The 26,784-nt window shown below is 44.3% G+C and overlaps 1 protein-coding gene across 1 annotated transcript in view; it reads right to left on the bottom strand.

The window, feature by feature from the left end:
- Positions 1-26,784, bottom strand: part of PITPNM3 (PITPNM family member 3) — a 93,642-nt gene that overhangs the window by 50,147 nt on the left and 16,711 nt on the right. The window contains exons 2-3 of the mRNA XM_006922411.3: positions 21,222-21,317; positions 11,449-11,556 (exon numbers count right to left, since the gene is read on the bottom strand). Coding sequence (XP_006922473.1) covers positions 11,449-11,556; positions 21,222-21,317 — 204 coding nt within the window. The remainder of the gene's footprint in view (positions 1-11,448; positions 11,557-21,221; positions 21,318-26,784) is intronic.

The following is a 26,784-nucleotide window of genomic DNA, read 5'->3' as shown; positions in this document are numbered from 1 at the left end:
CTGTGATTTGTAAGCCCTGGGAGCCCCAACCAGGCTCAGGCCCAGCTTGGTAACTCAGCTCATGGAGTAAGGCTGACAAGAAAAGACCCACACACTCCCGCCCTGCTTAGGGTATTCCCCTAACTCTGAGCCTCTGCTGAATTGCAGGGTCAAGGTTCGCCATCATCATCTTTCACCCAGCTCATCACAACCTCTCTATACTCATTCCCTGACCCCTCCTATAATCTTCCTTATTGGCTTCCAGAATGAGCTTTCTAAAAGGTAGCTTGTCACTCTCCTGCTTACACTATGCCATAGATCCCCAGGGGCACTCCTGAGAAGAACCCACCTTCTCAGCCTGACATTCAAGGTCTTCATTTCCAGCTTTCCCACTCTACCTCTTCTCCCAGACCTCATCCATTTTATCACCCCTCAGCCCAAAACCTTGTACCTCAACTTTTGCCAAGATGAACTCTGTGTGGTTCCTCCAATTCCTCTTTCTCCTTACACCTCGCTCTACATCTCTGCACCTGCTGTTCCCTCTGCCTGTTGCACCCTTGTGGGCCTGTCTAGAGGCGAAAAAGGCCTCCTTAGCTCCTCATGTCTCCCCTCAAGCTCCACGTCCTCTTTGATCCCTCTGTCCTTTCTTTCCACTCTTGTTAGAGCAATTAGCTCACTGGACCATAACTGCCCTACCCCCAAGACTGGGAATTGTTCAGTTCTGAGTCTATTTCTGAGTCATCAATCTGTCCCTAACATTGACCGGCAGAAGGTCTGACACAAAGTATCAGTGCGTAGTGAATGCATTAGCGAGGAAGGAAATGTGTGAATGCATGATGAGCCCCATCCCTGCTTCAGGTTCAGAAAGAGAGGCAAAGCACATACACAGAAAGACACAACTGTAAGCAGACTGGTCAGCCCTGCAGGAGATGGCCCAACTAAGCTGCACTGGGCATGAGGGAGCTAGTCTGGGAGAGGCTGGGGTATAAGGGAGGCTCCCTGAGGAAGAGCACAAGATTATGAAAGCTAGACATGAAATCATGAGGAAAGCCGGGTGAAGGCAGATAACAGAAGAGCTCAAGTGGGCGGGCCCAAGAGTCAGCAAGCAGCCCCTGGGCATTCGGCTGGAACACAGGGTTAACAGAAAAGGAGAGGTGTGGCCAGGAATTCATGAATGCCAGAGTCAGAGATAAACTTGGGATCATGGGATTTAGAAATAATCAGACAATTCCTTGATAATATCCCTTGTGGTAGCTATTCCAGGGCTGTTTGATTCCAGTAATGATAGGAAACTTACTGTCCCTGGACAATTATAATTGTTAGAAGAAAGAACCACTGTGATGGCCTTCCATGCCAGGCTGGGCGATTTATACTTCATTCTGCAGGCAATAAAGACCTAGTTGCCAACTCCACAGCAGAATTATATTACTGAATTTATGTTTTACAAGCATTATAGTAGGGTTGGATAAAGATAGTAAGCTGGCAACACGATCTAGTCTTTTCTCCTACCCCAAATCTCTAAAAAATGACATTACATATTGTCTATGAATTAATCTTTAAGAGCATTGTAAAATAACAAGGGGTGTCCTTAGCAGACCAGAAATTATAAAGTATCCCCAAAAGGCAGCCAGCAGAAAGATCTGGTGCAGAGAGGCAGGACTGGCTACATAATTTGCAGAGCCTATGAAAAAATGAAAATATAAGGCCTTTGTTCAAAATTATTAAGAATTTCAAGATAGCAATAACAGAACATAAATTCAAGTATAGGACCCTGTGAAGTATGGAGCCTTGTGTGACTATGAAGGTCAAATGCCCATAAATCCAATTCAGGAGACAGGAAACCATAGCTTCAATCCTACAAAGGAACATCCGTGGCCAAAGATGGGGACAGCTCAGAAGGAACAGCAGGCTCATAGGTAGAAAATACAGAAGCAGAAAGCTCTTGCAACTGTCTGGGCTTCCATGGTAGAGGACCCAGGTGCTGTGGTCCTTCTGCTTGTGCCAGCCAGAGGCATTTGTCCCCAGGTATGAGAAGTGATGAATGTTTAAGGGACAGGACACCTTAGAAGAACATACCCAAGAAGAATAAACCAGATGCTAATGGTTCAACTTACCCAACAACATTTTCTACCATCCCCAATAATTAGATAACAGCAGGTTGTAGTAAACACACATAGCACATCACTCAGAGATGGACTAAGAGGAAACTGCAAATACAGAGTGGAGTATACATTCAAATATTACAAAATATCAGAGGGAAACCAATGATGTGGGAGAAAGATATCAAACTCAATGACTGAAGGAAAGAGAGTATAGGGGAATGGATCTGTGGTGTCCTTGAACCAACTTAGTATCACAATAATTAATGGTTCTCAAATTTTAGCAAGCACCAGAATCACCTAAAGGGCCAGCTAAAACACAGAATCTGAGCCCTGATGCAGTTAAGTCTGGGATGGGGCTCCAAAATGTACATTTCTGTACATTTCTGTTTCCAAGTGATGCTAATGCTGTTGGTCCAGGAACCATTCTTTGAGAACCACATATCTAGATACAAGGACATAAACTAGAGTCAGGGCAGGGGGAAGTGAATGGTAGGGAAAAATAGCTCTCCGGAAAGCTAAAGGCAGAGAAATTGATCAGAAGCACCTGGGCAATGGCTGCTTTCTTCTTTTCAATGAGAATGTGGCCTGATGACACTATATTTGTTTTTTAAAAAAAAAAAAGAAGAAGAAGAAGAAGAGCCCTGAATGTAAATAGCTCCTTAAGTAACAATTCATAGAATGTTAATATAAATTATACTGGAAGAGATATGTAAACCTTGAGCATAAAAGATTAGTGACATGGCAAGGACCAAGTGGAATTTATCCCAGGAATGCAAGGTTGTTCAACATATAAAAATTAATCAACATTAATAAAACATCATATTAATAAAACAAAGGACAAAAAGCACATGATCATTTCAATAGATGCAGAAAAAGCATTTGGCAAAATCTAACACCCTTTCACGATAAAAGCACTTAACAAATTCTGAATAAGAGAGAACTTCCTCAACCAGATAGAGGACAAGTACAAGGAACCCACAGCTAACATCATATTTAATGGTAAAAGACTGAAAACATTACCCCTAAGATCAGGGACAAGATATGGCTCTCCCCATTTCTATTCAATATTATACCAAAGGATCTAGCCAGGAAAATGAGGTGAGAAAAGGAAATACAAGACACCCAGATCAGAAGGGAAGAAGTAAAACTACCTCTATTTGACATGATCATACATGTAGAAAATCCTAAGGAATCCCCTGCAAAACAAAACAAAACAAAACAAAACAAACAAAACAAAACAAAACAAAAAAGAACAACTAATAAATGAGTTCAGCAAGGTTGCAGGATACAAAATCAATATACAAAAATCAATTGTATTTCTATACACTTGTAATGAACAACCCACAAACACAATTAAGAAAATAATTCCAATTACAATAGCATTGAGAAGAATAAAACACTTAAGAAAAAATTTAACAAAACAAGTGTAAGACTTATACACTAAAAAATATGAAACATCATTGAAAGAAATTAAAGAAGACCTAAATAAATGGAAAGACATCCCATGTCATGGATTTAAAAGACTAATATTGTTATAATGGCACTACTCCCCAAACTGATCTACAGATACAACACAATCCCTATCAAAATCCCAGCTGGCTTTTTTGCAGAAGTTGATAAGCTGATTCTAAAATTCATATGGAAGTGCAAGAAATGCAGAATAGCTAAAACAAACTTGTCAAAGAAGGACAGAATTGGTGAACTCCCCTTTCCTGATTTCAAACTTACTACAAGTGTAGGCTAGTCAAGATTGTGTGGTACTGGCCTAAGGGTATACATATATATTAGTAGAAAAGAACTGAGAGTCCAGGTGTAAACCCATATGTTTATGATCAACTGATTTTTGACAAGGGTGCCAGGACAATTCAATGGAGGAAAGAATAGTCTTTTCAACAAATGGTGCTAGTACAACTGGTTACTCACATGAAAAAAACTGAAGTTGAACACTGATACAAAAATTAAAATGCAAAGAGAAAACATAGAGGTAAATCTTCATGACCATGTATTAAGCAATGGTTTCTTAGATATGACACCAGAAGTACAAATAATAATAATTTAAAAAAAAATACATAAATAAATTGAACTTCACCAAAATTTTAAAAATTTGTGCTCCAAAGGACACTATTAAGAATCTGAAAAGATAACCCACAGAATGTGAGAAAATATCTGTAAATCTTATATATGATAGGCATCTATCATCTAGAATATACGAAGGACTCTTACAACTCAACAATAAAAAGATAAATAACTCAATATAAAAATGGGCAAAGGATTTTCATAGACATTTCTCCAAAGAAGATGAACAAATGACCAATAAGCACATGACAATATGCTCAATATCATTAGTTATTAGGGAAATGAAAATCAAAACCACAATTATATACCACTCTACACTCATTAGGATGGCTATAATAAAAAAGACAATAACAAGTAAAGGCAAGAATGTGGAGAAATTTGAACTTATACAGTACTGATACGACTGTAAAGTGGTACAGCCACTTTGGAAAAAGAGTTCATCAATTCTTCAAAAAGTTAAACGGAGTTATTGATCATATGGTACAGCAATTCCATCCTAGATATATGTCCAAGAGACTTAATATTATGTCCACACAAAATCTGTACATGAGTACTTATAGTAGCATTATTCATAATAGTCAAAAAATAGAAACAATCCAAATGTCCATCAACTGATAAATGGATAAATAATATGTGGTATATCCACACAATGGGATATTATTCAGTCATAAAATGCAATGAAGTGCTGATTCATACTACAAGGATGAAACTCAAAAATATTATGCTAAAGCAAAGACATCAGACACAAAATGCCACATATTGTTTGATTCCATTTATATGAAATTCCAGGGGCTTGAGGGAGAGGAAAATGGGGAGTGACTTTTAATGGGTATGAGATTTCTTTTGGGGGTGATGAAAATGTTCTGGTGGTCACACAACTTCATGAATGTACTAAAAATCACTCAATTGTACACTTTATAAATGTGAATTATATAGTATGTGAATTATGTCTCAATTTTTAAAAAATTGGCAAGACCTATTTTACCTAGACGATGGTAATCACAGCTGTGTGTTTCCTTAGGTAATTAGAATTAAGCTTGCTCCTGCTCTGTTATATTCTCACTTATGGATCTTTGGCTAATTAACCTAATCTGAAGCATGTGTGATCTTTCCCACCTACCCCTCACCTACCAGAAAACTCTGATACTTAAAAAAGAAAGATGAAGACTTTAAAAAGCCATGAATGAATCCATGGCACCTATGAATCAAATCAGGTTTTACGAAGAAGAACCAGGCAGAGTGCATGAAAATGAAAAGGTGATTGTGTAAAGAAATCAAAAATCCTCCACAGAAGAGCTGACCAGAGGAATGGAAACAGCTAAAACAAGAAAATTGATGAGCTGTTGGCTAGGTTAAAACCAAGGTATAATTCCAGAACCGAATAAGGACCGAGAAATAAGAATAGGAATGGCAAGTTGAGACACGTTCCAGCATCTATCTAACATAAGTTTTGGAAGGAGAGAACATAGAGATAGAAAGATTTGAAGAAACAATAAAAAAAAAAAATGTCACAATAATGAAGAAAGAGTATATACCAGGTGCAGGAATGGCAAACAACAACAAAACCTTAGCCACAAACATTGTTTGTGACTTCAAAGAAAGAATAAATATTTAAAAACTTAAAGCTTCAAGAAAAAGGAAAACTAGACTTCCCACAAATTTACCTCAAACTTCTCACCAACAACACTAAATGCAAGAAGACCACGAGGAATCTCTTTAAAGATAGTTGGGAATATGACTACAAACAGGCACACTTGCATTCAAATGAGAAGGCCAAATAAAGATCTGTCTAGAAGGACTTGGAAGGTTACTAACACAGTTCCTATCTGAAAGAATTAACTTGAGGAGATATTCTAGTGAAGAAAGGAAGTAAACCCAAGAGGAAGTCATAGAATTTAAGAAGCAGCAGTGAGAACTATACACTACAAATAGTGAATTTTATGGAAGTAAATCATACCTCAATATACTTAGCTGAAGAGGAACGAAGAGCAAGAGATACGGTGGGAGGGGTGGGGGTGGTGGGAAGAGAAGGGGATGGAGATCACAGCATTACAGTCAGGAACAAACAAGAAAGCCTGCTCTCACTCCTGCTACTCAGCATCTCTCTAGAGATCCTATGCAATGCAATTAAACAAGAAAAATTAAGCAAGTACAGTAAATATTGGCAAAGATATAACCATTAAGGTTTGTCAATGATATGACATGCTACCTAGAAAACCCAAGAGAACCAATTGACAAACTATTAAACTAATACAATTCAGCCAAGTGGCATGATTCAAGAAATAAATAATTCAAATATATAGCAAATAATTAATACTCAGTATATACCTAAAGAACTACTAAAACCAGTAAGAAAAAGACAAATAATCCAATAGAAGATGAGCAAAAAGCATGTTTAAGAAATTCAGAAAAATGAAAATATGGTTGGTCAACACATTTATGAAAAGATGATTCGTCTCACTAGCAATCGAGTGAGGACAAAATGCAACAAGAAATGTCTTCACTCATCAATCAAGTAAAATTTTAAAGTTTGATAATTTCAAGTCTAGTAACATTGTGGGGAAACAGCTAACCTAATCCACAGGTAGTGTGAATCTAAATTTCCAGTCTTTTTGGAAAACCGTTTAGCAGTATCAGAATTGTCAATGCTTATACTTTCAATCCATGTAGCTTTTTATAATAATAAAAAATTCCAATGTTTATCACTAGAGAATGGTTAAATAAATTATAGTCCATCTATTGTAAAGGTATAGTACAGGTAAAACAAATAAGTTGACTCCATGTATACTCATATAAAAAGCTCTCTAAAATCTACTATTAAGTGAAAAATAAAAGTTAAGTGGCAGCAATAACGCCTCATACGATGTATCTCTACAGAGAAATCCTCCACGTTGCTAAACTCTGCAGCATGGTCTGCAGTGGAAAAAGTAGAGAAGAGAGACTTTGGTTTTCTTTGGTTTGTTTGTTTGTTTACAATGAGAATGTACTCAAGAAATAAGGTGGTTATTTGTGCACTAATGTTTATAGCAGTATTATTCACAATAGCTGAAGGTGGAAACATGTCCAATAGATGAATGAACAAACAAAATGTGATAGATATATACAATGGAATATTATTCAGCCTTAAAAAGGAAGGAAACTCTAACACATGCTACAACATGGATGAACCTTGAGGACTTTATATTAAGTGAAATAAGCCAGTCACAAAAGGACAAATACTGTATGATTCTACATATATGAAGTTCCTAAAGTAGTCAAATTCATAGAGACAGAATATAGAATGGCAGGTCTGGGGTCTGACAGATTATAGAATGGCAGGCCTGGGGTCTGACAGAATATAGAATGGCACCCCAGGGTCTGGGGTAGGAGAAATGGAGAGTTCATTTTAGATGAGCACAGAGTTCAGTTTGGGATGATGAAAAATTTCTGGAGATGGGTGGTGATAATGACTGCACAACAATGTGAATGTGCTTAATGCCATAAGCCATATGCTTGAAAATGTTAAAATAGTAAGTTTTATATTATGTATACTTTACCAAATTAATGTCAAATAAAAATAACAAGACAAGCAATAATAATAATAATAATAAAGATAAATTGAGCTTATGCTTAAAATCCCTTTCCATTAAAATGCCTATATTACCAAAAAATGTACACATATAACCAAGTTCAAAATAAAGAATGGATTGTACACAAGTGCCAAAAACAATGAGGGAACTACAATCCAGAGACAAAAGCAGAATCTGACCTGGAGGAGACTCGTGGAAAACTCAGACGGATAGAGGCTGAAAACCGTATTGTTAACTTTACAGATTTGGCCTCAGCCTGTGGGAGGTAAGGAGCTAAAGTGGAGCCCCCTGTACAATACAGATCCTTGAAGGGTGGCTCCATCCATAAAGGAATTTCAGAAAACAAAACACTCCTTTGGGGAAGCAGCAAAGAAACAATTCACAAACAGTGGGAAAGAAAAACATCACACATGAGTAATTAAAACCCTAAGCCTCCACCACACATTGGTGAGGGGTCTAAATTTACACCACTCACGTAGAGTGGAAACACTAAACTGTAAATTGATCATATAAAATATGTAAGATTAGTGAAACACTCAGGCCCAGCAGACACATAAAACTGGTATCTAGAAGGACATTTCCACAGCCTAGGGCACACAAAATTCCCACAGGAAAGGTGGAAGGGAGTGACCAAGATGAATTTTCAATAAAAAATAAAGAAACAGAACCCATGAGGTACACTTAGCTTGCACTCACATGTGCGCACATACACAAACACCCCAGAATCAGCACCCTCAAGAACGGGCTTAAACAGAGCAATCTGAAAGTACCAATGCAATATACGCTTTAAATGGCTAAGGAGATTAAAAAAATAGACTAAAACATAATTAAGATTTAGGAAGAAGATCAGCTCCATTTGGAACTCGTATAGCACGAAGAGTCTTCAGAACATCTAGGCAGAGGTAAGTAGAAGGGTCCCAAAATTCTAAGTCTGGAGCCGAGGAGCGAGGTCTTGGCTGGAAATGGACTTGGGGGTCATCGCCAAAGGGAGCTTGATGAGCCAGGGCGTATTTCCTCTCACTCCATGAGAGGAGGTCTCTGGAGTGAGCCCTAAGGGCAGGAAACTTGAGGGAGACAGAAGTAGAGCTCTATCTATACCACCAATTTTGACTGCAGCCTTTTCTAGGAAGTGTTTTCAGACTTTCCTCTCCCCAAAATAGTCCCCAGAGCCTCTCTCCCAAGGCCCCTTACTCAGCCTGTCTCTTCCTCGCTGCTGCCAGCTCCTAAAAAGTTAACAATGCCAGCCTGTTCTTGTTTATTTCCCCCACATCTAGCACAGGGTTGAGCCCCTATTGTGATTCCATAAATGACTGCTGAAATGAATGAAATTAATGTGTGTGTTCGGTCGTGTTTTGGGAATTCACATTATGAATCCACTGGGGAATGAGACTCAGAAGGAGCTGGAAACACGGCTGGTTTCTTTATCCTCGCCCCCTCTTCTCTCTCTCCCTTCTGCTCCCCATTCTATACTGGGAGGAAACAGCATCTATTCTCGGACTCAGGCAAGCACTGCCCCTAATTCAACCTCTTATGAGCACCATGAAGCATTTCTGAGAATTGTATCTGTGCATGATCTCTCACTCTTCTCTCTGCCAGCATTCTAATGACCTGTTATTGAATGGACTTTGCAAGTATTAGCTCATTTAATCCTCACGACTTTTGTACTAGTTCTACTCTGCAGATAAAGAAACAGGTTCAGAGAGGTGATGTGACTTTCGCTGCTACAAAGCCACAGACTGGCAGGGCCAGGGTTCAAACCCAGATCTCCTAGATTCTAAAGCTACAATTTCAGCCTCTTTCATCAATCTCCTTCTGCTTCCTTCTCCCCTGCCCTCCCAGTCATGTGGACTCTCCCTCGCTCCCTCCTTAGCTCACACTGTCTAAGCCACACATTCTTTGGCAGATGAGTGAAAGTGGCGGTGGCAAATGGATGACCAGTTGAGTGGTGGATTTGTCTTTTTGTGGCTACCAAGCATTGTCCTGGGGAAGCACCTGGAACCCAGGACCCCTTTGGGGACCCCTCCAGGATTCCTAGGATAAAGGAAAGAACAGACAAGGGTCCATCTGCAAACATGTAGCTGTAAAGACTGGGATATTGTCCCCGGACTGCCCTTGGTGATCAGACCCAGAGCCTGCCATTCCTGTAAAAGTGAGAGTGGCCTATGGGGGGCCTATTCCTTTAAGACCCTGGGTTTCTTGAACTTGACTTTGTAGGGACCCAGGATTGTGCCTGGCCTTAGTCCAATGTGGGAGGTAAAGCCCTTGTCTGGAAATCGGGAGACTAGAGATCTGAGTGTGATGCTGTCACCAACTTGGAGGACTTTGGGCAAGATAGAGCTTCTCTGACCCTTGGTTTTCTCATTTGGAAAATGGAAGAGTTATCCCAGGCCTGTCTAGTTCTCAGGATAGATATTTTGGCATATGGAGGGCTCCAAACCAAGGAAACAGGATGGGGGTCTGGGGTGAGGAAGGGAGCAGAGGCTAGAAGCAAGACAGCCTGGTACCACCAAGATGGGCAGCTTCAAGATGTGTCTTCTCTGGGGCTGGGCCAGGACTATTTCACTGAACACCTCCTGATAGGAGGCCTTACCCAGTCAAGCAGCTCTGGCCCAGACCATGACTGAGAAATGGCAGGGCCAGGAGAAAAAGAAAAGAGGAGATGAGGAAGAGGGGAAGTTGGAAGAGTGATATATGGGGTGGGCAGGAAGGACAGAAAAAACTGGCCTCCTCAGGATAACAGGTACAGAAGTTAGCACCCTGGATTCTGGATAGCATTCTAGCCTCAGCTCTGTTCCTCACTCCCACGGCACCTTAATCAAGTATAGCTCCAAAGCTCAGTTTCCCCATAGGTCATCTCAGATTTTATTATTTCCTCAGCTACATCCTCCATTTGCCTTTCAAATTATGACTCCATAGCTTTATTGTCAGGAACTCTTCCTTGAGCCACCGTCTCCTGACTCCTAGAATTCCTGCCTCTCCTTTCTGTGCCCTACAAACCTCAGCTTGAGCTTGATCCCCTTATGTCTTGACTTATACTGTGTCACACATCATAAGGCAGAAGCTACTGTGGAGTCACCTTTGGTCCCTCCTATCGAGCACTTTATACACTGTTGGTATTTAACAAACATTCTGTTAGTGATCAATGTGATCAAATGGACAGATGGATGGATGCCTAAAAGGATATGTCTGCTTTTGTCTGCTGCTGATTAAGCTCCTGGTCAAAACTCCTCTCCATAAAAAGCCTCCTGGATCAATTCCCAGCCACACACTCTATGTTCCACAACTTAGCCAAAAAAATTTACAATCTCCACTGCTGCCCCTCTCCCCTGTCCCCTCTCAAAGTCTCCTCCAGTTGCCACCCTACTTAACCAACAGATTCCAATACCACAGGCCTGACAGTCCCAGGAGCTTGGACTCTGCCACCTGTCTTTAGTTATCCGTGCTCCTGGGGCGGTCATCCTATAAACAAAGGATGCTCTGTTGAAGTACCATGGAGCTTTTGTGCCACTGAAAACCCCACAGAGGTCCCTAGGAGGGTTACTGCAGGTCACAGAATTCAGGAGTCACAGGCTCAGGGAAGGGAGGTGCTTAGATAGATAGATGACTGACTGTTCATAGAAGATCCAAGTCCTAGCACTTTAAGACCCAAATTGCCAACACTTTAACCCACCCTGCAACACACATATGTACACCCCCTGGTCAAGAGAGAAGCAGATTCTCACCTTGATGTTCCTCCAGTTTGCCCATGGTCTCGATCTGTTCCACCAGGTCATTTGAATTCCACTGGCTCATCCCAATGAGGATGGCATTCTTCCCTTCAGCCATCTCCTCTGTGGGAAAGAGCAGAGATGGGCATAAGCAGGCAGGGGTAGGTACAGGTAGCCCTAACAGGAACTTATGACAGGTATGAGACATACAGGAATTCTTCATTGCAAGAAAGTGTTGTGATATCCTACTGAGCCTCCACACATTACAGCAAATGAAAATAAGAAAGGGACAGTCATGAGAGAGGCTGAAGACCCATAGAAGCCTCCATTCCTAGCCCTAAGCGCAATATTTCTTAAAAGAAAGTATGTTTGGGTAGCGGCGGTGGGGGGGACCTCACCACTGCTAGTAGTTTTTCTTTGGGTAAGTTAGTTGCCTTCTCTGATCCTCAGTTTTACCATCAGCAAAATGGGACTGGAAATGTCTAACTCACAAGATGGTGTAACGGCCAAATGAAATAACGGGTATAAATATCTTGGTGCATAGCGGGCATCACAGATGAGAGACATCATGGTCATTTCTTCACATGAGAAGAGAGTTGCCATCAGTATTTGAGTGGGCCAGGATTTGAGTGAGGCAGGAGCAGCTCTTGAGTAACTGGAAGAGCAGAAGACTTCTGGCTCTAAGCAAGCCTTGAGCTGCGTGGAACCCTTAGCCCACATCACAACCTTAGGAACCTCTTAATGCCTCCATTCCCCACCCCAATCCTCCCTTCAACCCTGTCTCTATTCTTGCTCTTTCCCAGCCTGAGCTTAGCGATGATTCTGGAAAGAATCAGTGGGGCCATATTCCCTAACCACACTGAACCCACATCCCTAGGTCCCACACCTCTGGTTCAGCCCTTCACCCCAGAAAGAGACATTTCCTCAATGACAAACCCATAAGAACCCTACCCCTGGAAGAGATGGTCCTTCTTAGTGAAGAGCTTTGTGTCTTCTCTCATAGAATAGATATTAAATGGTGATGAGGAGACTCTTCATGCTCGATAACCAAGAATAAAAGAATGAGACCCATTTCACTTCTAAGAACTTCACAGAGCAAGTGGAACCAATAGGATAGATTTGAAGCTTGGGGAGCTGTCCGGAGTTCTGAATAGCTCCAGAGTTAGTGATCCAGACCCTATCTCTGGCTGGGGTCTGGGTGATGGTGGTGGTGGTGGTTGCTGTTGTTGTTGTTGCTGTTGTTGTTATTCCTGCCTTGTTTGATTTATTTAACTACACTTATCAAATCTTTACTATGCACTGAAATTTTTATAAGTAGTTCACAAATATTCATTCACTTAATTCTCATAACACTACTAAAAAGGTACAATTATTATTATCTCCATTTTATAGACAAGGAAAGTGAGGTATGGAGTATTTCAGTAACTTGTCCAATGTCACTGTCTAGAGCCATGATTTAAACCTAGCTATACTATTTCAAGAATCCTTAAATCTTGTCCTCCTGGTGGCCTCCTCTGAGCATCCTGTATTGGCTGCCTAACACTCCAGCCAGGCACCACTCATACCCTGACAACTTCCTGCATGTGATGCGTTCCATCTGGGCACCAGTGTGTATCTCTATGCAGCACTGTATTCTGGGCAGAGCCCTGACTGGGTTCCAGTCCAGACTCTGCCACATGTGAGCCTGTGCATTGCACACGTCCCTCAACTCTTCTTGTTTTCTAATCTCTTAAATGGGAATAACACTCTGGTTCTACAACTCTTTCTAGCAAGCTGTCACGAGGACAATAATATAGTAAATTTGCAAAAGCTCCACATGCCAAAATTCTGTAAACAAATATGAGGTAATATGACTCTGGGGGAAGCAGGATCACAAAGGGGATAAGAGCTCAGTTCTGGTGTTATGTTGACTCTTTTCAATCCTGGATGCACCTGGACAGTAATCCTGACCTTGGACAGTAGCTTATGCTTTCTGAGCCTCAGTTTCCTCATCTATAAAATGATATCATAGTCATGCCTACATCACAGGATTGCCATGAAGATGAAATGAGATAACAAAGGTTAAGTGTTTACAAGCATGACTAGCACACAGTAAGAGCACAGGTGTGGATAACAGCACATGAAGATAATGGTCCATCCTCACCACCACCACCAGAGCATGCGGTGTTATTCCCCAACACCCACTCTCAGTTCTAGTTAGGCTGTGGTCTGCTCGTACGACATTCTGTCCCAGCTCCAGACTCGGGTAGTCAGAGTCAGCCTGTAGCCCACCTTGAGCGTCTATGTCCCCTGGCTCAGTTACCCAAGCATGTGGTTGTCCACTTGTTCATTAACTAATACTCATTCTACACTGAATGGTTTCCTGAGCATCTGCTGTGTGCTGTGTGAGATATGACCTCCATCCTGTGGGAATCCAGTTTTGTGAAAAAAAAACAAAAAAAACAAAAAAAAACACAACAGTAAATAACTGACACAGGAAGATAAGCGAGCCAAGGCTCCTGGTCCAGTGCCCAGCATGCAGCAGGTGCTCAGCAGGTACTTCCATATCCTAGCTCCTGTTGTTTTTTCTACGACGTATAAGCCCTACCCCAGGGGTGTATGTGAGGCTGTCAGGAACTGAGGGGGCTTCCAGGCTCTGAGATCTGAGCACACCTACTTCTGTACCACCTTGGGCCTCTTTCCTCTCTTCCTAGTTTTGTGCGTGACCCTCCTCCATCTTTCTCTCTTGGTCTTTTGTCTGTTTCTCTAGTAAATGTATCCTCCTCTCAGACTCCTACCGTGTTCCTCTATGCTTGGTATCTGACCCTGTCCCACTCAGATCTGATCTCACTAGATCTCTTCCCATTGATCTTTGTCCCTCAGGGTCTTTGTATTTCTCTGTCTCTCAGACTCAGTGCTCTCCTCCACGTCTGCCCCTCTCTCTGGGTGGGCCTCGATAGCTCGCTCCCATATTCTCCACTCTCCTCTCTCATTATCCCAGCATCTGTCTCTCTCTTTTCTCTGGGTAGATATGTCTCTCTTTCTTGATCTCTCTTCCTCTCCGTGTTTTTCTTTCTCTGGGTCCTGCCCCTCAGGATCCCTCCACCCATGCAGATTTTTCTTGCTCGCTCTGGTCTTCTCTCTCTCCTTTTGGGTCACTGGCTCTCTTTCGACTTGCTCTGGTTCTTTCTTGGTGTGTCATATGTTTGTGCCCCCCTCTCCCATCCTCTCTGACTCTCTCTTGCTCTCTCCCTCTGTGTTTTCTCATCATTTCCCTGGCTTTCTTGTGCTCTCTGCCTCTCCATCCAGTCTCTGTCTCTCCAGCAGCTTCCCTGTCCCCCGCCTCTCAGATATAGGCTTTCTCTGGGCCTCTCCTCTGCCCCCTGCTCTCAATATTCAGCCTTCAGATCTTCACTCTGGCAACAATAGCCTAGTCTCCTGAGAGGCATGAAAACACACACACACACACACACACACACACACACACACATGCAGCCAAGATTGCTCCTTTCGGAGTCATTCAGGCAAACTAAGAGCCATGAGTCTCTGCTCTACTTCCCCTCACTGTGGTACGTGCCTCCCATCAGGGCCCACAGAGACCACAAAGGGCTTCTTTGGATAAATGTCCTGGTTATTGATTTTGCTTTTCAACTTCTAGTGACTGTTTCCTGCATGCAAATTTTTATTTCCAATGACCTCTGGTGTGGACAGTTTTTGAATCTATATCATCCTCACTGAGCCCCAGTCCCTGCCCAGACGAGGTGCCATGATGAAGCCCACCCAGAGGCACCACAACTCTGGGCCCTCTGGTTCTGCTGGATGCACAAAAGTTCAGAGTAGGGAATTTCCTTGTTCAGTGCCAGGAAGTCTTCACCTCCAGGTCATGGAGCAGAGAACATGATCACCCTCTGAAGTTGGCTGGTCCAATACTGTCCGTCTCCCCTTGCATCAGGCCCATGAAGCCAGTCTTTCCATGAACCTGGATATGCATTGCTCAGGGCCTCTGGGCTATGTTAGTGCTAATCTTCCCCTGGTGCTGTTTAACACTAACCCCTATTCCCCCACCTATAGCCACCACCACTACTCTCCATCACAGAGGAGAGGTCCCTACTCAGTCCATTTCCAGGAACCTTTGGGGCCAGCTTCCTGACACTGGCTTCTCCACTTCCCTGTCCCCAATGAGGGAGAGAGCCAGGGTCAGTAACACACCTGTGGTTTGCCTCTGTGAGGGTTCCTGTGCCCAGCTTCCCATGGAGACATCCTCCCACTCTACCCACAAGACGAACAACCCTACCCCGGGTTGTTTGGGAGGAACCCAGGGCACAGTGAGTCAATACTTGCCTAGGGGCAGACAGTGGCCAGTCAGTGGCCCAACCATGATGAAAACCTGAGTCCTCTGACCTCAATGACCTGCACTGTTTTCCTCTACTCTCCACGCCCAGCCCCCGCCCCACCCCCCGCCCGAGGCTGTGCAATCATAGTAAAAGCCCACACAGGAAGGAAAAGGCCTGGGATGTGCCCCTCATTCTCTGTGACACCCACCCCTGCCTTAGCACCCTTGTCTGTAAAATGGGATGCTATATCCTGTGCTAACTCCTCTCCTGGTTGCTGTGAGAAACCAGGGAGTTAGAGCTAGAAGCAGAGTCTGTAAGACAGAGTCAGCTCCTTGGCTGCCAGGTAGGGGGAGGGGAGGATCAGCGGGTACTGGGCATGGAGAGAGCAAGAGCACAGAGGACACAAAAGACACAATGGGCAAAAGGCAGAAAGGCAGAAACTTCCAGCCTCCACCCAAGGGAACTCCCCACCCCCAACCAAGGGAGGACCCCAATGTTTTGCTCTCTGTCAAGCTACCCACGGTCAGATGTGCCCTGAAAACAAACCCTGTCTTCATCCCCACCCTCAACTCAGCTCCATTCTCACCCCCAGCCCTGCCAGCATTTCCTACCTGCAACTGTCAGGGCCTGGCCTGCTTGTGCGTATTCATAGCAGGAGAAGGGTTGTTATTTAGACACTGGTGGGGCAAGCCAAAAGAAAATAAATATTTCCCATGAAAGTAAAGGAATGACCCTGGGCACTTCTGCTAACGGAGCCTTACGCGGTCAGTTAGGAGCTTCCTGGAATGTTTAGAGCTGAAAGGGGCCACAGAGGTGAAGTCCAGCATCCTCATTTAATAGATGCGGAGCTGCACAGCTGGCCCAGGCCACACAGCACCTCTGGTGCAGGCCTGGGCCAAGAATTCAGGTCTCCCAGGCATTTCCCACTAAAACTCTTGCAGCAGTTGAGTTCATGGAAAATAGAAGACTTTGTACCTAGTTGCTTGGTGGCTCTTAAGTTTCCTCTAATTGGACTATTTATTGCATCTAAGGTTAAAGTTAAAAGATGTGCCTGATATTTTATAAATGAAAACATATTGGTATAAGAACAGGCCACATGTGACCAACCAGACCCCCAATTAACTCATCTGAAGCCACAGTGGTCATACCAGCCCCAATCCACACCCTTCTAGGGATGGTGACTCCAAAAGACATTTTCATTTTCTTTCTAGAACTCGGCATTTCATGGCCAGGAACCGTACGACATCTGGGCTGCCCCTCTTTGGCTTACTGAGGTCTCCTCACCACGGTTTCTGGCCAGAACACCTGCCACCCAGCAATTGTCATCAACTGCAACGAGAGCTCAGCCTCTCAAGGCCCAGGCATGTTTCCATTGTGCAGGTTCATCCCGAACCAGAGATTCTGAGTTCTGAGTCTCTGGCCTCCTGTGAGGCAGAGGCAGGGTACCCAGTGCCACCTCCAAGCCTGGGCAGGAGAATACTTCCAGAGTCCACTGAGGCGGTGGGCCCACAGCACTAAGCAGGTGCCCCCTTGCTCACTCTTGCCATGCCAGCCTTCCTGCCCATGTAAGAGCTCTGTGCTGGCTGTTCCCACAGTTCAGAACACCATTCCCCCAGATCCTCACATGGCTCATTTCTTGGTATTCAGCTCACAGGTCAAAGCCACATCCTATAGGGGCCTCCTACAGTCACCTAGTCATTCTTTTACATGCTCTTATGTTATATTGGAGGAGTTTCTCCATTTTTTAAACAGCATTACTGAGGTGTAATTGGCATTCAATAAAGTACACATATTTAAAATATACAACTTGAGGGAGCACCTCTCTATTATTTACTAGATGGGATCCTACCTGATTCATGAATTGATCAATAAAGCCAGTCATATCTTGAAATTAAAAATAAATTTAAATTTAAATGTAAAATTCTATAAGTTTTGACATATGTACACACCATCACCCCAATAAATAAAGATACTATGAACATTTATGGACATGTCTTTAGGTAGACACATGCTCTCTCTCCTCTTGGGTAAATACTTAGGAGTGGAAGGGCTAGCTCGTGTGGTCGTAAACTATGATAACCTTTTTAAGATGCTGCAATCTATTTTCCAAAACGGTTATACCACTGTACATGCTCGCCAGCAGGATTTGAAAGTTCCGTTCTTCCATATCCTTATCAGTTGTTTCGATTGGCCATTCTAATAGGTATGTAGTGGTATTTCATTGTGGTTTTAGTTTGCATTTAATTTGCATTTAATGACTAATGATAGTGAGCATATTTTCATTTTTTGCCATTCATCTATCTTCTTTGGTGAGGTGTCTGCTCTTTTATTTTATTTATGGTAATTATCAACATAGTTTGCATGCTCGTATATTGTCTTACCTCCCACCACCCACCACCACTAAATTATAAGCTCCATAATGGCTGGGACCGAATCTATTTGCCCCTGGATTCCCTAACACCTAGAACAGTGCCTGGTACTTGATGCGCAGATGCTCAATAAATACTTGAGAGAGTGAATGAATGAGTCTGTATTCTATCCACTGCTCTGCCTGACTCTTCGTGTGATCCTGAGCAAATTTCCCAGTTCTTTGGCCTCAGTTTCCCAGCCTGTAAAATTTGGGGTAGGGTGTTGAATTCAAAAACCTGAGGGGCCCTCCAGCTCTGATTTGGTCTGGATTTGAGACACATCAGCCCTTGGCCACCTGGGTTTTCCCTCACTCTACTCTCCAACCTTGGTAGACAAGGCCATGTCTCCCCAGATGTCCTTTCACTACATTGACAGGAGAGGGAGTGGTGCCTCTTCTGGGTCTGGGAGCCTGGACCCCATCGCCCACCACTCAGCATCCAATTAAGGGCACCAGCCACCCCTCAGGCCCCGAGCCTGCTACCTTGGCCCAAGGGGTTGTTATGGACCTAGACGGTTTCATACTCCTGCCTGACTGTCCCCCAAACCCTTCTATGCCTTATGTATACAACTAGATCTCTCAGAGCCTAAGTCTCTCTTCTGCTACCAAATCATGAACCATGCATGATGTCTCTCATCCTTCCAGGTAAACCCAGTGCTGGGCCAGTGGGCTGGAGCTTAAAGAAGAACTGGAGGGAAGAAGGTCCCAATTTCAGTCATAAGACAAAAAAAGGCCTGACCTGGACACTAAACTTCTAGGTTCCAGCCCTTTCATCCCCACCTTGATGTGTGATCTTAGGAGGTCCCTTCCATGCTCCAGCCTCAGTTTCCCAATCAGTACGTTGAGCAGGAGGACATAATGTTCCAGGGGCCTGTTCAGTGCTGACACCCACCGGCATAGCTCTACCATGGCTGGAGTTGGAATCAGGCAGTAAGATTCAGGGCCCTGCTCAGGTGGAGACAGAGACGACACCCCAGGTCAAGGTCAGGGCTCAGCCTGGCTGGAGAATAGAAGCCAGGGAAGTGGCCCTTCAAGGCATGCCCAGATGCTGAGAAAGCAGGTCAGGTAGAGCCTGGACCAACTCCTGGGAGCAGAGAAGGAGGATGCCTCGAGCTAAGGAGACACACAAAGGCCTTGTCCAGGGAGGCTGCATGGAATAGACAGGAGGCCAGGAGTTGGCAACTCAGAACTAAAGAGGGTTCCAGCAGCCTCTGGCGCTGCTCCTGCAGCAGCGGGCTACAGATACTCTGGAAGGGGTGAGATGGGAGAAGGGAGCAGAGACTCCAAGGTCTGGCAGGAAGTGCTGAGAGGTAGAGACTGGGAAAAGGACAGGAGAGCCTGGGATCCTGGGGTAGTGGAAAGATGCAGGTGAGGAGCTGGGAGAGAGGTGAGACAAAGGAAAGGAAGAGATGGTGGGGCCACCACTGAGAGGAATGAGAGATGCAGCCAATTAGGGAACTGCAGACAGAGCTGTGAGATCATGCGAGGGGACGACAGATCGCTGAGGGAGGGAGAGGTCAACGTGTCCACAGCTGCTCGCAGGGAGAGCAGGTGAGCAGGGCCCCAAGGGATGGGCTCCACCCACAGATGCCTCGCCTCACATAGCGAGCCATCACAGTCATCTGGGAAGGCAGAGCCCTGATGAACTGCAAAAATATTTTAAATAAAAGTGTTCTAAGCATCAAAATATTGAAGCCGTTGTTGTCACATTGTGGGTTAGTTGCTATGGAGAAACTCAGCCCTGGCAGCCACTCCAATCAGACCCCATGGGAGACAGGAAATGAGTCTCGAATGGGCTGGTTTAGGGATGGCATCAGGGAGGGGGTTCTCTGCCCAGAGCCAAGAATGGGGGAGGTTGTAGCCAGAACAGTATTCTACCACCCAGCCATGCTTCTTGAAATCACCTGAACTGAGTATTCCCCATTTCTGGAGGCACAGAACTGCAGGGAAACTGAGGCCTGGAGAAGGTAAAAGATTACCCAAGATCACAGAATAAGCCAATGGCATGGCTGAGCCCATGTCCCAAGTGTCCTGCTCTGGGTCCAGAAATCTTCCCAGCACAGTGTTTCTCTTTCAAGACCCCATTTTCCCAGGCATTTCAAAGTTGGCCTTGTCTCAGGAGTAAGTCAACCTCTCAGATATGGCGACTCCCTCTCCACTGGTCCTCACACCTGCCCTGCACATTCTCGCCTCCGAGCCTTTGCTCAGGCTGTCACTCTGCCTGAAATACCCACCCCATTTGATGCCTTCTTCTCCAATTCTTACAATGCTTCTTGTTCTTCCATCCCTTGCTATGTCCTGCATGCTGACCATGCACCCAACATTGGGGTCAGAGCTGATGTCCTTGCCCACCATCATCTCTCACCTGAACAGCTGCAATAGTCTTTCTAACTGGTCCCTACTTCTGCTCTTGTTCTCTTCACATCTATGAGCTGATCTAAGTTACTTACTGGATCACAGGCAGCCTCATTTCTCCTGTCCCCCTTGCTCACTACCTCCCTGCCACATGGGCTTCCTTCAATTCCTGGAATGTCCTCATCTTTCCTACTTCAGCACAATCACATTTGCTGTGTCCTCTGTCTGGAAGGCTCATTCTCCCACTCCTCACCTGGCCAACTCCTACCCTCAGCTCTACAGAGAGGATGTTAAGGACTTCCTCCACCAACTAAATTAGGTACCCCGGTCATCACTCTTTCTATTAGCACCTGGTGCTTTTTACTCAGTGGCATTATTCCCCACTTATAATTGTATTCCCCTTTGTGTAACTTAAATGTTTGACTCTCTCATTAGACTATAAACTTAATGAGAATAGTGACCGTGCCTATCAGTTTACTACAGTATCTTGAGCACCTAGCACAGCTCTTGAGGTAGATTAGGGACTCAGCAAATATCTCAAAGAGTGAATGAATGCTGAGCCCCAGTCCTCAGGGAACTCACAGACTGGTTAAGTATGAAGTGTGGAACTGCAGGATCTGAGTGGAAAGAGATACTAACCCCCAACAGAGATTCCTTCTTGGTGCTTCCACAAAGGTTCCCCAACCTATGATGGGAGGATTGGGTTCACTCACCTCTAGCATCAAAGAATTCATCATCCGAGCTCTCCACAGAGTCACCGAGGACATTTCGAAGGTGCCAGGGGGCACCGCCGCCCGGGGTAGGGCCACCTGCCAAGGGGAATACACCTGTTAACTAAGCCCGATACCACGTTTGTTCCAGCATGAAAGAGGTAAACCCAGACCACCCCTGGACCAAGGGTCAGTCAGCGTCCTTCACGTCCCTGCCCTCTCCCTTCCAGTGCTCAGGACCTCACAGAGCACTCCCACTACCATACTTTCATTTAAGCCCCAAATACCTCTCTGAGATAGCTCAGCGGGACAGCAACAAGCGTGCCCATTTTGTATGCTCTAAAACCGAGATCTGAGGTAGTGAGAGACATTGCCAAGGTGACACGGTGTATCAGTAAGCACAAAATAAGTTTTGCTGTCCTAACAAATGATCTCAACTGCTTAAGACAACAAGGGTTCACTTCTCACATACAAGTTGGAAGGGGCTCTGTTCATGACAGTCACTCAAAGGCGTCACCACCTTATGATGTCACCGTCTCAAAAGGAGACCTCAAAGTCTGCCGAAGCAGGGGAGAAGAGCACAGAAAATCACGCCCAGGCATAAAGGCTTCTTCCCACAAGTGACGCATTTCTGCGCACATTTCATCGGCCAAAGCAAGTCACCTGGTAATGCCCAACTTCAATAGGGTTGAGGACAGGAGAAGCAGACATCCTGATGAGTGCTAGTAATGTCTACTACACACAGCATGTGCAGGCCGGCCCAGGACGGCAGCCTCCAGGAGAGAAAAAGGGGGACCTGAGCTTGAGCTCTACCCTGTCTCTGCCACTTATAACCCGTGTGGCATTTCCCTTTCCGTATTGCAGCCTCAATTTCCTCATCTATAAAATATCGATAACAATCAATCTTGAGCTCAAAAGATCAGAAATAATGCGTGCTCAGCACCTGTACCTCAGGAATCTCAGTAATAGCAGCTGCTATTACTACTCTCTATAGAGGCCAGGACATGGGGCTGAGGGGTCCTCCGGAGCAGGCAGGAGCAAGGACACACAGAGAAGGTGGCTCCTTCCCTGAGCTCTGCCCTAACCCACCTCCTGCCCCAGAACCAGAGCGAGGAAGGCCAGAGACAGAGCTGGGTTCAGGAGCCTCTCTCCCCACCCCCCATTCCCTGGTCTCCCTCTGCTGGGCACTTTGGGACTCACATGGAACCAGCTGGTGCCCAACACATCTGTGAACCTCTCCACATGCTCCCTGGACACAGGAAACACTGGGGATTGCAGATTTACTATTAGATTTTACTATTAGTAAAATCTAATAGTAAAAATTAAAATTATAAAGATGTTAGAAGAAAATTGACCTGGTAATTTTCCTGAGGAAATAATCAGAGAAGTACACAAAGATAGAGGTGTGCAGGTGGTCATCTCGGTGTTTTGGTAACAACCAAAAAAAAACTGAAAGAAATCCCAGTGTCTATCTGTAGGGGACTGGCTGTACATTCAAATGCAGTCATAAAGGGAATTCTTCGCAATTGTTAGAAAGATGGTCATGAAAAGATGCCCATGGAATATGGATTAGGAGAAAAAAATGCAGGTAGGTCCCAGAATAGTATGTTCCTTTTGACCCCATTTTTGAAAAACATACTTACGTCTGCATACTGAAGGCATGCGTAACATGTTAGTTAAGAGCTCAGGCTCTGAGATTGAAGTGGCCTGGATTCAAGCTCAGGCCTCATCTCTTAGACGCTGTGTGATGTCGGATGAGTCCCTTCACCTCTGTGTGCCTCAGTTTCCTCAGCCATAAAGTGAGGATAGCACAGACCTGCCTCATGAGCATGTTGCAAAGATTAAATAAAATGCCTCAAAGCATTTAGCACAGGGCCTGGCATATAGCAAGTGTTCACAATGATAATTATTGTATAAATATATTTACAGATGCTTTAAAATGTCTGGAAGGACATGCACCAAAATGTCAATAGAGATTATCTCTACCTAATAGAATTTGATAAGAAGAGACAGGGAAAACTCAGCTTTTATACACTGTACATGTAATTTTATGTGACTTAATTTTTTCAATTTATCTTACTTTATCAGTTTATGATGCACATTTTTTAATACTTCTACATCTTTAAAACTGAGGTGCATCTTATATGATGGCATGTCATAATTGGCATTGTTTAATTTTTTTCTCTGGGTATAGAAAATAATCGTGTATCTTATAATGGATTGCATCTTAGATTCAATAGAAAACACACACGCATTGTTCATCTTCCCTGGGGCTTCAGCCCTGGCCACCAGACACACATGTCCTATCTCTAAAGAGACTTGATTTCCTGTATCAGCAATACCCTTGCCTTAGTTTCCCTATCTATACAATCAGAAAACTGACAGAGACTGTCCCTTGAAACTTTTCAATTCTAACTGATGTTTGAGGAGCCCATCTGGTACCCAGTAGATGTCAATAAACAAGTGAGAGGTAGGCGTTACCCCTAGCCATGGCTAGAGTGCACGTTATGATGCAGTCTTGGGATGACCTACTGCAGCCCCCGTTCACCATGCTCTGCCACCCTGCAGCATGCCGGCACTGCTCTCTGCCCTGAGCCCAGATTCCAGAACATAAACTGGTCCTGAAGGGCAAGGCTAGCCCAGGGACACAGCCTTCCTGCCTGTCCCTCCTGCCCCATCCACCATGATCTGCCAAAAACACACCTACCTTGAGCACCATGGCTTGGAATCATGCAAGAAGCATGTTCTGAGACACAGAAAAGGCAGAAGCCACGGGGAACATTGACCTGGGAGTCACCTCTGGGTGCAAAGTTGGGTCTGTCCCACATTCCTCATGGGAACCCTTTAAATTTTGTATTCTCGCCCACCAGTAAGGATAGCATGACAGTCTGGTAAGCAATTTTCTACCCATAGGCCCTGGGTTTACTGCAAAGGAGTTTGAGAATCCAGATGCATCATTGCTGTATATTTCTAACGTGGATATAGGACTGTTTCCTAAATGAATGTGGAGGGAGTTCTAGCTAGTACAATAAGACAAGAAAAAAGAAATAAAAAGTATACATATTAGAATGAAAAAATACATAAAGCTGTCTTTATTTTCAGTGGGCATGACTGTCTATATAGAAAATAAAAACTCTACAAAATCTATAAAAACATCCCACTGGAACTAATAATTGAATATAGCAAGATTTCAGAAAACAAGGTCAATATACAAAGTCAATTGAACTCCTATACATCAGCAATTAACAACTAGAACTTGAATTTTAGAGACCAATACCATTTATAATAGCACAAAAATAAATAAATAATAATAAAAAGAAGTACTTAGGTATAAATCAAATGTAGGTGGAAGATTTCAATGACTCAAAAAATACATCACTTAAAATTCTTTCTGAGTTTACATTAATTTTATATATTTCTCAATCGACAGATACTAAAGGTATAAAAATTATCACACATTCTATATTAATATGCAAATATCCCTTGCTCTCCAAACCTATTCCATTCCATTCCTAAGAGGGAAGAGTTTGGATAGTCAGGACAGTCATATTACCTTCATCTGTTTGATTCCTGAGTTTTGGGTGGTGAGCAGAAAGAATTTAAGTGGCGACGGGTATATCTGAAGATTTATCCGAGTCTATTTGGCTCCTGAGTTTGAATAGCAAGAGTTTGAGGAGAAGTTCCTGGATATGGTGGCCCTCATACCTGTACAGCGTACACTCCACCCAAGAACAAAGACAAGGACATTTCTGCCAACCTCCCCTCACAAATGTGCTTGAGCCTGAGGAAATGAGGAAAGTCTTAGAATTTGTCCCTCCCTCACCACCCCCACCTCATTTATCCCTTCAGGCCACCGTCATCCTAAGTCACTGCAACACAGATAACATGTGTCATGGGCGGACCATCGTGGGAGTCCCAGCTGGGAGAAGTGGGCAGAGGGAAGGCTGCAGGAAGGCCAGCTCAGCTCCATTTGAGGGAGGTGTTCTCTCAGCTAGTGGTGGGCAGAAAGGGAGAGGCTTTGGGGCATCAAAGGGTGCTGCCCATCCCACAGGCGCTGTGTTAAGTGCTGGAGACATCAGGATAAATAAGAGGGACAAGATGGGGCTCTCACAAAGCTTATATTCTGCAGAGAGCCAGAGGAGACAGACCTGGAACAAGTAAGCAACAAGGATAATTTCATTCGTAGAAAACAGCAATGGACAGAATATCTTGGGAGGGGTGTGAAGGGAAGATCTTCTGAAAGGTGTCAGGGGACTAGAAGCTTGAATAATGAGAAAGAACCAGACATGCTAAGTGTATATGCACACATGCCCCTGCACACACACACACACACGGGATGGATGTGCAGAGCCCATGAGTAAGAGCCTTCCAGGATGAAGGAACTACAGGGCAAAGTTGCACACATGAGTTTGGCACGTTTGAGGGACAGAAAGAAACCCATGCGGCTGGAGGTAGTGATGGAAGCGGGAAATAGGTAGAAGAGGAGGTGGGAGAAGAAATGAAGCCAGAACAGTTGGGTGTTGCCTGTCATGGATGGGAGCTCAAAACATGTGAGTTTTAAGGTTCCAACCCCCAGCCAGAATCTATAACCCGCACACTTCAGGAAGAGGGGGACACAGATGCCCAAGAGGGTCAAGAAGTCTCCTGAGGGGCAGGGAAAGTGTAGCACAGGTCAGGTGTGCTTAAGGCCACACACAGACTTGAGAGTCAGAGAAGGTGGGCACCATCTTCTGATCCCAGAACAGTAAGAGCAAAGGCCCAGAAGCTCAGTCTCCTTGAGGTGGGTCCCTGACCTACACCTCCCTGCATTTTCAGTGTCCAGTATGCAGTCCCAGGAGGAAGAGAGCCAAGAAGAGTTTTTGGCTCACAAGAGAATTAATAAAAATGATCTGCTGAGTAAATACAGCATGCCAGACATTCTGCTAGCTGCTTCATAGGTATTATCTATCCTAACCAAGCCCTGTGGAATGGATATCATGAATCCCCATCTTATAGCTAAAGAAATACTCAGAGATGGGAAGTCCTTTGCTCAAGGTCATAAAGCTAATAAGTGATGGAAGCAGGATCTGAACCCAGATCCACCTGGCTAAAAGGTTTGTGCTCAGGATTATTATGATGGGTGCTTTGTATCGGTACTCAGGGAGGGGGTCCCAAGTCTCCTTCTCTCTCTTGGCCAATAATAACCCTCTCACCTGCTGCTAGGTAGCTGGGCAAGGTGCAAGGGGCCAGCCCATGGCTGCTCTCAGTGGCCCAGCCCTGGAGGCAGCTCTCCCAGTTCTAGAATAATCCACCCACTGGATCTGCAGATTAGTATCTGGGTATCCTTGTGCCTGTATGAAAATCTAAATGTGTGTCCACATTTCTTGGAGAATGTGAGCCTCCCCAACCAGCCACTCCCCATCCCTGAGACACACACTTGTACACAGGTTCTCATGTACTCTCTCCCTTATTCTCTTTCTCATGCTCTCTCATGCTCACTCCTCTCTCTCTCTCTCACTCACAAACACACACACACACACACACACACACACACACACACACACACACACACACACAAATCTCCTCT

Source organism: Pteropus alecto, unplaced genomic scaffold, assembly GCF_000325575.1.
Source record: "Pteropus alecto unplaced genomic scaffold, ASM32557v1 scaffold398, whole genome shotgun sequence".
Classification (NCBI taxonomy): Eukaryota; Metazoa; Chordata; class Mammalia; order Chiroptera; family Pteropodidae; genus Pteropus; species Pteropus alecto.
The sequence above is the reverse complement of the archived record's forward strand: the minus strand, read 5'-3'. Positions and strand labels throughout refer to the sequence as shown.